This window comes from Scyliorhinus canicula, chromosome 14 (genome assembly GCF_902713615.1).
Source record: "Scyliorhinus canicula chromosome 14, sScyCan1.1, whole genome shotgun sequence".
NCBI lineage: Eukaryota > Metazoa > Chordata > Chondrichthyes > Carcharhiniformes > Scyliorhinidae > Scyliorhinus > Scyliorhinus canicula.
Window position 1 is genome coordinate 38,937,729 of NC_052159.1, and position 17,159 is coordinate 38,954,887.

At 45.8% G+C, this 17,159-nt stretch overlaps 1 protein-coding gene across 12 annotated transcripts in view; it reads right to left on the reverse strand.

Annotated features, from left to right (window-relative positions):
* nbeaa (neurobeachin a) overlaps window positions 1–17,159 on the reverse strand; it is a 1,044,979-nt gene that overhangs the window by 125,875 nt on the left and 901,945 nt on the right. For all 12 annotated transcript variants that reach the window (XM_038817846.1, XM_038817850.1, XM_038817848.1 and 9 more), the window contains one exon: window positions 13,437–13,577. In XM_038817846.1, coding sequence (XP_038673774.1) covers window positions 13,437–13,577 — 141 coding nt within the window. The remainder of the gene's footprint in view (window positions 1–13,436; window positions 13,578–17,159) is intronic.

Below are 17,159 nucleotides of genomic sequence, written 5' to 3' on the forward strand. Positions count from 1 at the left end.
CAGTGAAGGTTTACCAGGCTGATTTTTGGGATGGTGGGACTGTCATATCAGGAGAGACTAAATCAGTTAGGATTATATTCATTGGAGTTTAGAAGAGTGAGAGGAGATCTCATAGAAACTTATAAAGTTCTAACAGGATTAGACAGGGTAGATTCAGAAAGAATGTTCCTGATGGTAGGGGAGTCCATAACTAGGGGTCATAGTTTGAGGATAATGGGAAAACCTTTTAGGACTGAAGTGAGGAGACATTTCTTCACCCAGAGAGTGGTAAATCTGTGGAATTCGCAACAACAAAAAGTTGAGGCCAAAAGGTTGCGTATTTTCAAGGAGGAATTAGATATAGCTCTTGGGACTAAAAGGGATCAATGGATATGGGGGGAAGGCAGGATCAGGGTATTAAACTTGATGATCAGCCATGGTCATAATGAATGGATGAGCAGGCTTGAAGGGCCAAATGGCCTCCACCTGCTTCTATTTTCTATGTTTCTATGTAACACTGAAAGTCATATGCCACATTTCTCATTTATATTTTGGGCTTGACAGCAGCATCCTGTTAGTGGAGAATACCACTTGAGTTGCTAATGCATAGCAAATGCATGAAACGGCTAGCTCAAACTGTTGCTCAAACTTTTGAGACAATTTGCCTTTCCAGGTGAATCTAAGGCAGACCGGGCACTTTTCAGATCAAAAGTGGCAGCCTCGAGCCCATTATTGAGTTTGTGCAATTTTTCCATCCCCAGACACTGGTAACTCATTCAAAATTGCTTTTGAGAATTACCTGGAGAAGGTGGTGGCAAACTGGCTTCTTAAACCACATGGACTGTGGAATTTCAAGACCTTGGCTCACCATCAACTTCTCAGAGGTAATTATAGGAATGGTCAATAAATCCTGACTTTGCCAGTGATGGCCACATCCCACAAATTAGTTTTAAAAATCTGCTAGGGGCAGACTTTATCCCAGTACTGTCAAAGCCTGCCCCCATTCTGAAAACTCGTAAATGCATCCCAATGTCGATAAGTCAGTGTCCTATTAATACTGCTCAGCATAACATCTCTGCTCTTACAGAAGTCCCAAGTCACGAGAAGCAATTCCATGAATTGCTGAACAGCTTAAGTATTGGACATGTGCTTAAGACAAAATGCCTCTGAGTTACATTTTAAAGGATGGTTGCAATGATTTTGAACAGTGTGATGATGTTGGAATTTCAAACCACAGGCACAAAACGATGTATTGATACAACTAGCCAAAAATAGACTGCACAAATGATTAAATCCTACATTCCAGTGGGCGTATGTGTACATGCAACTGGAACCCTACTTTATATATGCTAGTGCGGGTGATGTTTCAATGCTTGCTTAGAACTTGGTCCTGCTGCTTATCAATAAGCCTTTTTGCCACATACAACAAATACTGTAGAAGGATAAAATATGAATTCAAAGCAAGTTTTACTTTTTTCTACTCAGAAGCTATTGCCCACGCATACATTTCAGTTCTTCACTGAAGAGAGTAGTATGAAATTGCAGAATAATCTTAGTGCGTTCTGTAAAAACATCAAAAATCCATGTAGCAGAGTAACCCAAAGGTTATGTCATTGCCTAATCTGATTTTGTAATTTCATGTCAAACTGTGGAACCTAATCAGTTTTATTAGATATGGCTGACTGCCTGTCCAAAGCTTTAATAAAGTTACACTCCATGTACCAATCCCATTTCTTTTTTAATAGTATTAGATACTGATGCCTGCTTTGAAAAAATGTTTCAGCAATTTTGTTACAGACAGAAAATTCTTAGGACCTGCACTAGTTTCTTGTAATACCACTGACCGTTTAAATCTTATGGCAGCGCTAAGAATGTAATATTTGTAACAAGGCCAAAAATAAATAATAAAAAGCTTACAATCAGTTGTATATGGCTATACATATTTATGTTCTTTCAAAAGTTAGATATAAACTTAAACTAGTATTTTATCTACCAAGCTAGTGATTTTACGGCAATAGGATATAACTGACAGTAAACAATGAACATTCTACACATCTTTTTTCAAATAAATTTAGAGTACCCAATTATTTTTTTCCAATTAAGGGGCAAAATAGCATGGCCAATCCACCTAGCCTTCACATCTTTGGATTGTGGGGGAGAATGTGCAAACTCCACACGGACAGTGACCCGGGGCCGGGATTGAACCCAGGTTCTCAATGCAGTAGGCAGCAGTGCTAAAAACTGTGCCACCATGCCGCCCTGAACATTCGACATATGGTTATGTTCACCGAGGTTATATTGAAAAGAAAGAAACATGAGGGAAAACCAAACCAGTAAAAAAAAATGAACCACAATGGAGACAGTGGTTCTATTCAATCATTTTGGAACATAACCTCTTAACCATTTTATGTTTTTTGACTGTTGGGTTGCCTTTTTGTCCTGATGCTTCTTTCAGAATTCCGAAACTTTGCATTCAGATGGTTGCTATCTTGTCATTCATCGCTAATTTAGATGCATCTTTTCTTCTTTACTTGTCCGTGACCAAACCCTTTGGCCGGAATCTTTTGCTCCCGCTGGTGGTGAACATGGATGCAGGAAGGGCACTTATTCAAGCGGATGGTGATGTATTCAAACCCTGCTACTATCCCACTGTCAACTGAGGCTCTTAAATGACCACTTAAAGGTGTCATCACACCACCCAGCTGCAGGCGGACCTGTCGACAGGCAGGTCATGGCAGGTCAGACGGTGTGGCCAGCTTGCTACTTCTAGGCCTGAAGGAGGGACTGGACATCAGGAATTGGGCAGGCGATTTCTGCCGAACGCTGCACCCCTCTCCACGTAACCTTCACCCCTGTCAAATGACATCTCCCACCTTGTGGTCTGGGTCTTTCTGCGATCCTGTAACTCTGGTGCCTGTCATTCCGGCAGCAGTCGCTTCATTCTTTTTAAAAAAATAAGTTTAGAACACCCGATTATTTTTTTTCCAATTAAGGGATAATTTAGTATGGCCAATCCACCTAACCTGCACAGCTTTGGGTTGTGGGGGTGAAACCCAAGCAGGCACGGGGAGAACGTGCAAACTCCAGACGGACAGAGACCCGGGGCCGGGATCGAACCTGGGTCCTCAGCGCCGTAGACAGCAGTGCTAACCACTGCACCACTGTGCCACCCCCAGCAGCCGCTGTATTCTGAGTGCCACTGCTGGGCACAAGAGCTGCTGGCCTCTGATTGGCCGACAGCTGTCAGTAGGTAACGTTTCTGCCCCCTAACCCTTTTCTTTTTTTTTTACATGTTTTTATTCAGAATTGTTTATGTTATGCAGAACAAAGATAGTCGTGAACATACATCGAAACCAAAACTACATATTAATCTGTTGTCTTTCGTTATTTACAATGGTTGCAGCCTCACGGTAGCATGGTGGTTAGCATCAATGCTTCACAGCTCCAGGGTCCCAGGTTCGATTCCCGGCTGGGTCACTGTCTGTGTGGAGTCTGCACGTCCTCCCCGTGTGTGCGTGGGTTTCCTCCGGGTGCTCCGGTTTCCTCCCACAGTCCAAAGATGTGCGGGTTAGGTGGATTGGCCATGCTAAATTGCCCGTAGTGTAAGGTTAATGGGGGGATTGTTGGGTTACGGGTATACGGGTTACATGGGTTTAAGTAAGGGTGATCATTGCTCGGCACAACATCGAGGGCCGAAGGGCCTGTTCTGTGCTGTACTGTTCTATGTTCTATGTTCTTGTTCGGCATTCTTCAGTAGGCTCTTACTTCTAGCTGAGTCCCCAACGCCCTAACCCTTTTCAGTTGCTCATTTTATTTCTAGTTTTTCCTGAGCTTTGTTGAAAAAACACTGACCTGAAAAGCTAATTCTGCACAGGTGCTGACAGATCTGAGAAGTTCCAGCATTTTCTGCTTTAATTGAAAAATTCACAGATTTTGGACAAGTGTGAATTCGAGAAAGTCAGCATGGATTTGTTAAGGGCAGATCGTGTTTAGTGAACTTAAAGTTTGATGGCGGGATTCTCCGTTTGGGAGACTATGGGCTGGATTCACCATTTTTGAGGCTACCGGTGTGGGAACTGTGGCGTTTTATGACGTCAAAATTGGCACCGAACCCTCACCGATCCTACGACTGGTGAGGGGCCAGCAGCCGCGCCGGGTACAAGTCGGCTGGAGAAAGGCCGGGTCCGTGGCTGCACAGGTAAAACATGGCGCTGGCCGTGCGCAGACCCAACCTGCTAAATAGTGCCCCCATGGCCACCCCCCACCTGTTCCCCCCCAGCCCTCGCGGAAGCTCCCCGGCCAGCAGCACAGCTTCCGGCCGACTGTGGTAACGCTGGACACAGTTTGCAGTTGCCATGCCGGGCTTCCGACCGCTGAGACCACACATACCCCGCGCAGTCGTGAACTCAGCCCATCGGGGGCGGAACATCGAGGGATGGCCTTCCGGTGACGCTTCAACGCCGTTCCAAGGACGTGTGGCGCGTGACGCAATTATGCCATTTCGGGGGTGGCAGAGGATAGAAAACCACACACAGAGACACTCCTCCATACACACACTGGAAACGAGAGAGAAGTCCAGACAGGGGCTGTGGGAAGTATTATAGCTGTACTACTTACCTTGCAGCTCCACGTGTTCTTTCCTCCAAGGTGAGCAGTCTGTATTTGGTTCCCACAGATTCACTAACTATAATTAATTCATGTCTTTTGAGGAGTGGTTTGTGATTGACAAATCATCTGCAGCTTTGAGCTATTCATCTCCCTTCATGCTTCAGTGGTTTAAGTGGTGCAGTCCCAGTATTTGTAAACATTGCCCACATCAAAGAGATGTAATAGAACAGTACAGCACAGAACAGGCCCTTCGACCCTCGATGTTGTGCCGAGCAATGATCACCCTACTCAAACCCACGTATCCACCCTATACCCGTAACCCAACAACCCCCCCCTAACCTTATTTTTTAGGACACTACGGGCAATTTAGCATGGCCAATCCACCTAACCCACACATCTTTGGACTGTGGGAGGAAACCGGAGCACCCGGAGGAAACCCACGCACACACGGGGAGGACGTGCAGACTCCGCACAGACAGTGACCCAGCCGGGAACCAAACCTGGGACCCTGGAGCTGTGAAGCATTTATGCTAAACACCATGCTACCGTGATGTAAGTTGCACTAAGTGCATTCTAATCACACAGGGATGTGATTTCACTGCACTAATGGATCAAAGTGTCAGGTGTTTTTTACGAACTGTCAATCACAAACCACTACTCCAAAGCCATAAATGGATTGCAGAATGTGAATCTGTGGGAACATATAATGGACACATGTTCTCCACATCCCCGGCCTGGACTGCTCTCTAGATTTCAGACAGGGATCTTTTTTTCGGGGGGAGGGGGGGGAGGGGGGGGGGGGGTGGTCTTTGTGGGGGGGCTGTCTGTGTGTGGGTGTTCCTTTAGGTAGGGAGTTGCTATGGAGGTCCCCCCCATTACAGGGGTCCCTGTGGGAGGTGGGACACCCCCATACTTTGGGGTAGGGGTGCCCAGGCAATCCGAGGGTTGGGGGATGCTGTGCGGTATGGGGGCTCAGGGATGATTTGAGGTGAAGGGCAGGGGGAATGGCCTTGGATGGTCTCTACAATTGTGGCCCTGGCGTGGTGGACCTCATGGTGGGTCAAGGGGACAGCGCTTGCCCCCTTGACCCACCATGAGGTCCACCATGTCAGGTTCTCAAGTGAACCTCGCCCACATGATTCCTGGCCACGGGGATCAGAGAATTACAGGAGCGCAGAGCATAGGGCGCCGCGCCCCTGAAACAGAAACAAATGGGTTGTTACAACTCATTTACATTTTTTTCGATGCTCCCACCAGCATGCGGAGTGGAACTCCTTCACGCCGCCAATGAGGGGTTGGAGCATAGCATTCGGGCCTGCGCCCGGGGCCGATCCCAATTTTGTCCCTATGCCTGATTCTCCGTCCCATTGGGGAACACATTCTGAACATCCCGGGGACGGTGAATCCCTCCGGGTTTCTTTGATGTGGTAACAAAGATGGTTGGTGAGGGTATTGTGATTGATATGGTATACATGGACTTCCAGGAGGAGTCTTGATAGAGCCACAACATATCCGGCAAAGTTGAAGCTCTAGAATTGAAGGAATTGTGGGAGCTTGGATACAAATTTGGCTGAATGACTAGAAACTGAATCCATGGAATCCCTACAATGCAGAAGGAGGCCATCTGGCCCATCGAGTCCGTACCGCCTTCTGCTCAGATAGAGCACACTAACTAAGCCCAACCCCTCGCCCTATCCCTGTAACCCCATCTAACCTTTGGACACTAATGGGCAATTTAGCATGGCCAATTCACCTAACCTGCACATCTTTGGACTGTGGGAGGAAATCGGAGCACCCGGAGGAAACTCACACAGGCACAGGGAGAACTTACAAACTCCACACAGACAGTGACCCAAGGTCAGAATCGAACCCGGGTCCCTGGAGCTGTGAGGCAACAATGCTAATCACTGTGTCACCCCAATACAATGGTTGATTTTTGGATTGGAGGAAAGTACATATTGAGGTTCCCCAAGAGCAGCACGAGGACCAGTGTTTTTTTTTATATATGTGCCACTGCTCCCCAGACCTAGAATACCTAACCGTGAAGTGTCGCCCCTTCTACTTCGCACGTGAATTCACCTCAGTACTCATCACAGCAGAATACATCCCACCCCAGGCGGAAGTGAAGAAAGCACTTGACAAACTACATTCCACCATCAACAACCAAGAAACAAATCACCCCGAAGACCTGACAATCGTGGTTGGAAACTTCAACCAGGCCAACCTCAGGAAGGTTCTACCCAAACTCCATCAACATATCTCCTGCCCCACCAGAGGTGCAAATACCCTGGACCACTACTACATGAGCATCAAAGGTGCCTATCGCTCCATTCCCCGACCACAGTTTGGCAAATCCAACCACAAGTCGGTATTCCTACTTCCGGCTTACAAACAGCAATTCAAGCATGCTGAGTGAGTCAAGAAAACCATGCAGTGCAGGTCCGAGGTATCTGAGGACATCTTCCGCAACTGCTTGGAGTCTGTGGACTGGTCCATATTCAAGTCCGTGGCAGCTAATCTGGATGAGTACGCAACCACTGTCACAGACTTCATCAGTAAGTGTGTCGAGGACTGCGTACCAAAGAAGACAATACCGGTGTTCCCAATCGGAAACCCTGGCTCAACCAAAGGGTTCACTCCCTGCTGAAGATCCGGATGGAGGCGTTCAAGTCTGACGACCCTGGACGATATAAGAAATCCAGTTACGGTGTACGGAAAGCCATCAGGGATGCAAAAAGACAATACCGCATCGAACTAGAGTCCCAGGCCAATGACACTAACCTACGATGACCATGGCAGGGCCTACACAAGATCACAGGCTACAAAGCAAGGCCAGACGGAATATCTGGGGCTGGAGCATCCCTACTCGATGATCTGAACAAGTTTTATGCCCGCTTTGAGCAGTCAGCCAATGTATCAGTGCCACCCGCCCCAACAGCCCTGGACACACCCATACCCACTATTACAGCCTCAGAGGTAAGAGCTGCCTTCTTGAAAGTGAATTCGCGGAAAGCGACGGAGTCCCTGGGCGACCAGCTGCCAAGTGTATTTGAAGATATCTTCAACACCTCACTCCTCCGTTCTGAGGTCCCCACTGATGTGTTGAGTACTCTGGACCTGTGGAGACTACGTTTACCTTAGCAGTAACATAGACAGACTACCAACACTTGTAATAGTACAACTCTATTTTATTTAACTAAGAGCTGTTAAACATACTTGCACTGTGGGTCGACACTATGTTAGATTGACTGAAGACCTATGCCTAACCTGACCAGCCTATACTGCTAGCACATGGTGGATGTTTGTGCTACTGACTGCGGGCTCTGTCTGTCTCAGAGGCTGCATCCCGAATGAGCGGGAAAACTAGTGCCCTCTGGCTTAATAGTGAGCGTGCCCTAACTGGTGATTGGCTGCTATGTTGTGTGTGTTGATTGGTCTTGCAGTGTGTCAGTCAGTGTGTGTCTCTGCACCATCATATACTGATGTGTATATTATGACACCCACCTCCTTCAAGAGAACCACCATAATACCAAATAGTACCAAAGAAGAACAAGGTAGCCTGCCTCAACGACTACCGACCGGTGGAACTGACGTTTGTTATCATAAAATGCTTCGAGCGGCTAGTCATGATTAGTGGATCAGCGCCGGCCTCCGAGATGGTCTCGATCTACTGCTGTTTGCCTATCACCGCAACCGGTCCACAACAGATGCTATCTCACTGGCTCTACAATCAACACTGAAACACCTCGACAACAAGGACACCTACGTAAGACTGCTGTCCATAGACTACAGCTCTGCCTTCAACACCATTATCCTGACAAGACTAATAACCAAACTCTGCAATCTTGGACTTGACCCCTCCCTGTGCAGCTGGATCCCTGACTTCCTCACCAACAGACCACAATCTGTCAGGATAGGCAACAGCACCTTCTCTACAATAGTCCTCAACACAGGAGCCCCGCAAGGATGTGTGCTCAGTCCTCCACTGTACTCCCTATACACACACGACTGTGTGGCAAGATTTAACTCCAACTCAATCTATAAGTTTTCAGATGATACGACTGTGGTGGACCGTATCTCAAACAACGACGAATCAGACTACAGAAGGGAGTTAGAATTAGAATTAGAATTAGAACAGTACAGCACAGAACAGGCCCTTCGGCCCTCAATGTTGTGCCGAGCAATGATCACCCTACTCAAGCCCACGTATCCACCCTATACCAGTAACCCAACAACCCCCATTAACCTTTTTTTTTAAATCACTTGGCTGCATGGTGTACCAAAAGCAACCTCTCTCTAAATGTCGGAAAGACCAATGAACTGATCATCGATTTCAGGAAGCGTAGCATGACGCACACTCCCATCTTCATCAATGGCTCTGAAGTGGAAGTGGTCGATAGTTTTAAGTTCCTGGGGGTCACCATCACCAACAGTCTGTTCTGGTCCACTCACGTTGAAGCAACAGTCAGGAAAGCCCAACAATGTCTCTACTTCCTACGGAAGCTGAAGAAATTCGACATGTCTGCATCGAGTCTCACAAACTTCTAAGATATGCGATAGAGAGCATCCTATCTGGCTTCATGACAGCCTGGTATGGCAACTGCTCAGTCCAAAATGGCAAGAACTGCAGAATGTGGTGAATTCAGCCCAATGCATCACACAAGCTTGCTGAAGGGGGTGTCCAGCGATGAGACCTCATAAAACTCAATAGCTAGGATGCTACTAGAGTAGTTTTACATAAGTTACTTTATTAAGGATTGACATTAATTATAGAAAGTGTTCCTCTTCTGTGACTTTCCAGCCTTTCCTCTTTCTCCTCCTCCGCCCCCCCCCCCCCCCCCCCCCCCCCCCCCACAAACCCGGGTTGCGCATTCCTTTGGTTCCCCATCTATCTTGGGGTTTTTTCTCCTTATCCTCCCTCTTTTTCTTCCTCTCTTTCCCGGTTTCTTATCTTACTCCTCATTGCTGGCCTCAAACAGGTTTCGGAACAGGCCGACAAACTGTCCCCATGTATCTAGGGAGCCTTCCTCTGCCCTCGGGTGGCATACTTAATCTTCTCAGGTGGAGAAATTCCAAAAGGTCAACAAGCCAGTCTGCAGCTATGGGTGGTGCTGCTGATTGCCCACCGAGCAGGATTCTCCACGTGCAATTGGGGAAGCGAAAGCAAGGGCGTTGACCCCCTTCCCCATCCGTAGTTCTGGCTGCTCCGATTCCCCGAAGATTGCTACAATTAGTCATGGCTTCACTCTCACGCCCATAACCTTGGACATTGCCTCGGAGAAGACTGTCCAGAACCCAGCAAGTTTGGGGCAGGCCCAAAACATGTGGGTGTGGCTGGCCGGGCCCCTCTGGCAGCGTTCACATTTGTTCTCCACCTCCGGGAAGAACTTGTTCATTCGGGTTCTGGTCATCTGGTCAGGTGCGCTCTGAGCTGCATTAGGCTTAGCCTTGCACAGGAGGAGGTGGAGTTAACCCTGCTCAGTGCTTTGCTCCACAGTCCCCACCCTGTCCACAGCTCGTCCTCCTATTTTCGTCTGGTCTCGTCCAGTGGCGTCCGTATATTTTCCCACATAGTCCCCCATCTTTGCTGCTTGTGCCTATCCAGTCCTCTAATAGTGTGGTTTCTGGGGCCTCGGGGTACCCTACTATCTCCTTGCGTAGAAAGCGTTTTATTTGAAGATGCCAGATTTCCTGTCCTTTTTCCACTTAATCAGTTTGTCTAATGTCGCCAGTCTGTGCCCTATGTAAAAGTTCCTGACCATCAGTGTGCCCCCATCTTGTCTCCACTTTTTGAAGGTGGTATTTAGCATGGCTGGGGGAATTTGTGGTTGATGTTTTATGCAGATCTATTGTAATATGCTTGTCTTCGTGCTCTTTGCCTCATTTGTTGTTTCACAGCGCCAGGGTCCCTGCTTCGATTCCAGCTTGCGTCACTGCCTGTGCGGAGTTTGCACGTTACGTTCACCCCATGTCTGCATTGGTTTCCTCTGGGTGCTCCGTTTTCTTCACACAAGGCCCGAAAGATGTGTTTGTTAGGTGAATTGGACATTCTGAATTCTCCCTCTGTGTACCCGAACAGGCGCTGCAGTGTGACAACCAGGGGATTTTCACAGTAACTTCATTGCAGTGTTAATTTAAGCCTACTTGTGACATTAATAAAGATTATTATTATTAAGAGCTGAGACACCTCTAGGTATATATGTGCACAAATAATTGAAAGTGGAATGGCAGGGTGTGAAACCTGTGAAGAACCTTCATAAAACTCTGTTTTGAAGTCAACTTGAGTACTGTCTCTAATTATAGACATCGCATTTTGAAAGGATGTGAAGGCTTTAGAGAGGACGCAGAAAACATTGATGAGTAAACATTGAATAGTTCCAGGGAAAAGAGGCTTCAGTTACGTGGATAGACTGGAGAAGCTGGGGTTGTTCTCCTCAAAGAAGGTTGATAGGAGAATTTTTAGAGGTCTTCATAACCATGAGTGATCGAGACACGGCAGATGGAGAAACTGTTACCATTGGTGGAAGGGTCAAGAACCAGAGGGCCACTGATAAAATGGCAAAACCACAAATGAGCAAAAAGCTTTTTATGTAGCAAGTGGTTAGGATCTGGAATGCACTAGCTGATAGCGTGGAGGGGCCAAATTAAATCTTGGCTTTCAAAGGGGAATTGGGTCATTACCTGAAGTGAAATAAAATGGAGGGCTATCGAAAAATAGTGGGGGAATGGGACTAAATGAGTTGCAGAGAGCTGGCATGGATGCGACAGACCGAATGGCCTCATTCTGAGCTAGATTCTATCTGATGATTTTATAGTAGTATTAAGACCTGGCCATAAACATGAGCCTCACTCCTCTGCTCTGGTCGATTAAAATACAGGTGAATAGAACTTGTAATTTACCAAACCAAATAATTTTTCATAGCTGACATTCAAATGGCAAATATTTTGAGTGATTTGAGTGATAAATATGGTGAAAATAATACATTCAAGATAAAATTTTATATTTTAATAGAGAACTAGATGCTAAATATTTGATACGGAAGTTTCAAAATAGATAATCTGGGATGCCTGACTGACTGACACTCCATTCAACCTTAATGATCTTTGAACTGGGTGTGAGCCTTCATTCTCCAGAGACTAATTTCCCAAATTCTCCTGTCCCCATTCTGAAGATAAGCACTGAATAGAATCAGCATTACCTCATAGGGAAGAATGGAAAATCTGGCCAAACTCTCATGTGTCTTATAACATGCCAGATGCAGAACAATACTGCTTTAGAGAAGGTCACTTTGCTGTCCTCGTCCGGGATTCTCCCCCAAACGGCGGGCGGGCAGTACCGGCGCCAAAGAGTCATGTGAACCACTCCGGCGTCGGCCCGCCCAGAATGTGCGGAATCCTCCACACCTTCAGGGACTAGGCCGGCGCTGGAGTGGTTGGCACCGCGCCAACCAGTGCCAAAGGGCCTCCGCCGGCCAGCGCAAGTTGGTGAATGCGCAGGAGCGCCAGCGTGTTCCCAGAACCGCTGGCATGATTCCTGCGTATGCACAGGGGGTTTCTTCCCCGCGCCGGCCATGGCAGAGCTTTACACAGGCCGGCGTGGAGGGAAACAGTGCCCCCAGAGCACAGGCCCGCCCACAGATCGGTTGGCCCCGATCGCGGGCTAGGCCACCATGAGGGCCTCCCCCGGGGGCCGGATCCCCCCGCACACCCCCAAGGACTCCGCAGGCCATCCTCAGAGCCAGGTCCTGCTGGTACGGACATGGTCTAATCCATGCCGGTGGGACTGGCTGGAAACGGATGGCCACTTGGCCCATCGGGGACCTGAGAATCGCCGGGTGGCCACTGCCAATGGCCCCCAACCGGCATGCATGATCCTTGCTCCCGCCAAAAAACTGGCCCAGGAGAATTCGGCAGCCGGCGTCGGAGCAGCGCTCCCCGGCGATTCTCCAACCCGGCGGGGGGTAGGAGAATCCCGCCCCTCAACTTTGAAGTGATCCAAGCTTTTGGTTGGGAAGGGCACCAAAAATAGAGAGGAAGCAATAACTAAAGACGCGTTGTGTCCTTAAAATAATCCACAGTAAGCGTCCCAAGAATATAGGGCGTGATTCTCCGGCCCCCACGACACGTCGGAGAATAGCGGGAGGGCCTTCCCAACATTTTTCCCAACCTCCCGCTATTCTCCCCCCCCCCCCCCCCACGGCCGCCCAACGACACGAATCGCTGCTCGCCGTTTTTTTACAGCGAACAGCGATTCTCCCCTATCCGATGGGCCGTTTCCCAGGCCTTTACGGCCGTTTTCATGAACTCCAACACACCTGCTCTCACCGTTCGTGAAAACGGCTGCAAAATGCCGTTCTGCACAACCATGGCACCGATTGGCACGGCCGATCGCGGGCAGCGGGCCCGAACCCCGCGCACTCTTTGTTCCTCCGCCGCCCCGCTGGATCAGTCCGCGGGGCGGCTGAGGGGCATGACGGTCCGCGCATGCGTGGGTTCCACGCATATGCGTGATGATGTCATCCGCGCATGCGCGGGTTGGAGCCGTCCATCGTGCCGTCAGCCGCCGTTACCCTTGGCGCGCGGGCTTAGCGAAGTTCGCTAAGCCTGCGATGCCGTGGTTCACGGGGCCCCGCTGCTAGCCCCGACCGGGGAGCAGAATCGGGTCCCGGGAGGGGGCGCAGAGGCTGCCGTGAAGCACGGCCAGTTTCACGGCAGCCTTCACGACTCTCCGCATTTGCGGAGAATCGCGCCCATAGCCAACGACACTGATATAGACCAGTTCGGCTGAATTACCTGTTTTTGCTATAGATGTGTAATTTTAAATAATATATGTAATTGAAGATACTCACGATTCTGACAAGCCATGATAATGTGGAAGTAGCTGTAGAATAATGGGTGTTGTAATGGTGAGGCGGAATTTGATCATCCTCCCATGTCTCATAGCGCTCCGCATAGAAGACGGCACGTTTTGGGTTCAAAGATCCAATAGGCTGTCAGGGAAGAAATATATATAACAAGAAACTAATGTCAGTTTGAATAGTAACTGGAGAAATAAATTGTAGCTTTTCTAAAGTAGGTTGCTCCTCATAATTATAATAATAGATTTACACAGTAATAAATCCTCTATCATTTTACTCTGTAAGGGAGACAATAACAATTCCCTGTTACTGCAAATGCTCATGGAAAGTTTTTTTCAGGTATTTAAACAGATTATACTCTCATTTTTCCTTCTTAATAAATACATTAATGAATTACAGCATTTATACTGCAAAATGTTACATTACAGCATGTGAAATATTCCTGTTGTGACTAAAAACAGCATTGACAAAGGCTTTAGAGATGACAAACTAGTAACTCCAGATGGGTCACAGAGCAGTGTTTCAAATTTGATTCACTTTGCTTTGACCAATTGTTTAACAGTCTGCTAACTTGTCTTTTGTGAATTGCAATTTTTTCATAGTCATTTGATTTCTAAAATGCTGGATAAACATCCTCTGTTGTCTGCTATATAGAAGTCAGAGCAGAGAGCCATGAAATTCCTTGTTTTAACCACACGGTATAAAGACAACACTGTCTTCAAACATAAAGGAGTAGATAGGTTAACAACCACTGTAATGAGCTTTCCCAAGATACTGTCCTAGAAATGTAGAATTTCAAAACATTTAATGTTTGAAATATTACTGCTACAACACTTAATTGGCATATTTAGCATGACTCTTTATCTGTAGGGCCTGGATTATGTCTAGAGCTTGACAACTAAATCCTGCAGCGCAGAATTGTTAAACGTGTCTGTGTTTTTCAGTGATGTCACATGAATCAGAAACAACCCAACACATACTGTGGATTTTAAGATAAAAAATATCCAATAGAAAGATGCATTGGGTGTTCTATGACATAAAACACTGTGGAATGGTTTTGTTCAAATGACATCTTAAAAAAAGGCTTAAAACAAACATGTAATGAAAATTAATTTGAACAGGGAGAATTTTTATCCTTCCACAAAATAGTTTCTGAATGTTCTTCTTAAATGTTTAATCAACAGTTTATAACTTTCTCGATGCTGGACTGCATCATCGCCAATGAAATTCCAGCTGCTGTTAGTTATACTTTTAATCATTTTTAAAATGGTGTGTGACACACACACATACATACACACAAGTACACACAAGCTGTAAAATGGCTCAAACAATTATTTGTACTCATTCTTGGAATCTGGTTGTTGCTGGCAAGGCTGACATTTATTGCTCATCCCTAGTTTCTCTGCATCACTTCAGTCCATATGGTGAAGGCACTCCCATCATGCTGTCGGTAACTAACAGGGACTGTAGTCATTAGATATAAATGAACGGCACTTCAGGGAGACGGTGGTAGCACGGCAATGTCACTGGACTAGTAATCCAGAGGCCCAGTCTAATGTTCTGGGGAGCACAGGCTCAAAACCCACCAAAAAAAATCTGGAATTTGCAATGACCACTGTTGTAAAAATCCATCTGGTTCATTAATTTATTTTAGGGAAGGAAATCTGCCATCCTTACTCTTGACGACAGACATATAGCAATGTGGTTGACACTTGACTGCCATCTGAAATGCCTCGCAAGCCACTCAGTTCAAGGACAATTATTGAAGGGCAACAAATGTTGGACTTTTCAGCAACACCCATATCCCATGAAAGTGTAGAGTAGCAAAACCTAGGGGGCAGTTTATTACTATTAGTGTGGGATTGGAATTCTAAATCTTCCAAAGTGACATTTGAACTCATATTCTCTGGATCATTTGTCCAGTGAAATAATTACACAATGGTACTTACTATTTTTATGACTAAATTTATACTATTGTAATGAATACAAAATACTGTAATAATTTTAAGTACTTGACCTTTCACCCAGTTGTTCCTTGTATTTGTAGTCAGACCACACAATTCATTAAGCACTAATCTCTTGAGCACTTTACTCGTATTTATACATAGAAACAAACATCAACTCTACTGCTTTCAGGTTAGTTCTAATGACTGATTATCAGTAACTTCAATAATACAGCATTGGACTTCAAATAGTAAACATCAGTTTAAAACTTACTGTAGCAATTATTTCAAAAATTTGAAGTCAGATCTGTCTAAGGAAAGAATTAAAATTGTTCAGGGACCTTTCAAACTGCCAATCATACACACCTACAACTTGTCCACGATACAAATGGTACTGACATTAACCTGAGAAATGCCTGCATACTGGGTCAATTTTACAACTATGAAAATTGATGTCAATTTTTTTGGTGAGAAGCGGGTGCAGTAGAAAGAATTATAAGGAAGAGCAAGGTCAGAAAAGGTTTTGAAACCACTGTTTTAGATGGAATAATAAATGCAGGAATCTTTCAATGCAAGTTATGTATTTAAAGCTGCAAGGGAACTCAGATGCTAAGGATTTAATGGATTAGAGATGGTTGTACATGGTGCTATGTCTTTTCGTCCAACGTCATTTCGTCCAACGACACTTCGTCCACGTCTTTTGGTCCAACGTCTTTTTGTCCGCCCGTCTTTTGGTCCAACGTCACTTCGTCCAATTATCCAATTACAAATAGTTTAATCTAGTTTTTCAATGTTACTGCTCAAGGATCCTCTCCACCTATTTCGCCTCTTGAAGTTGAGTTCTGCATTTGTGCTGCTTGATCTCCAGACATTATTAAGATAAGCTGCAGGATATTCACCCATGTATGCTCCAGCGTGATGAGAGCCATTGTATCTGATGGAATATTTGATCATTTCAGACCTGTAATGTCAGAACCCACTGTCAACCAGAGGTTTTAATCACTCGACGAAAATCGAGTTTAAACCTGCTTCTTTCAGAACTGCACTCATTGTCTAAATCCAATTAGACTCCCACTTATATCTGTGTCTGTCGGAATTGTAGAATATCAAATCATCTTGTCCTCTCCCCATTATTCTCTCTCGGGTACAGTTCTGGAAATCTAACTTTTAGGGAATTTCGGGAATTTACAATTTACATCAATTTTAAGTAATTTCGGGAATTTTAAGTAATTAGTAAACTTTTAGATTTTATAACTGCATTTTTAGATTTTTTAACTTTTTAACTGCATTTTTCAACTTGCATTTTACTTGCATTTTATCAATTACTTGCATTTTAGCAATTAAATTCACTTGCTGTATTGTACTTGCATTTTATCAATTAAATGGTTTTATACGGAGTTAATTTGTAATTGGATAATTGGACGAAGTGACGTTGGACCAAAAGACGGGCGGACAAAAAGACGTTGGACCAAAAGACGTGGACGAAGTGTCGTTGGACGAAGTGACGTCGGACGAAAAGACGCGACACGGTTGTACATAGGAGTCAGAACTTCTGTTCCTAATAAGATTATTAGTGTTGTCTTTTATATCATATTTAAACTTCTGAGCTTATTGTTGAGAACTTTTGCATGCCAAATCAGCCCTGTGTGATAAAATAAATAGTTAATCATCAAATTTAAATGAAATAATCTGCAGTGTATGACTGCAAAATACATGTCCTATATACACAACAGGTTCAATTTCGAGGACTTTGTCTTCATAGCCTGGTGGC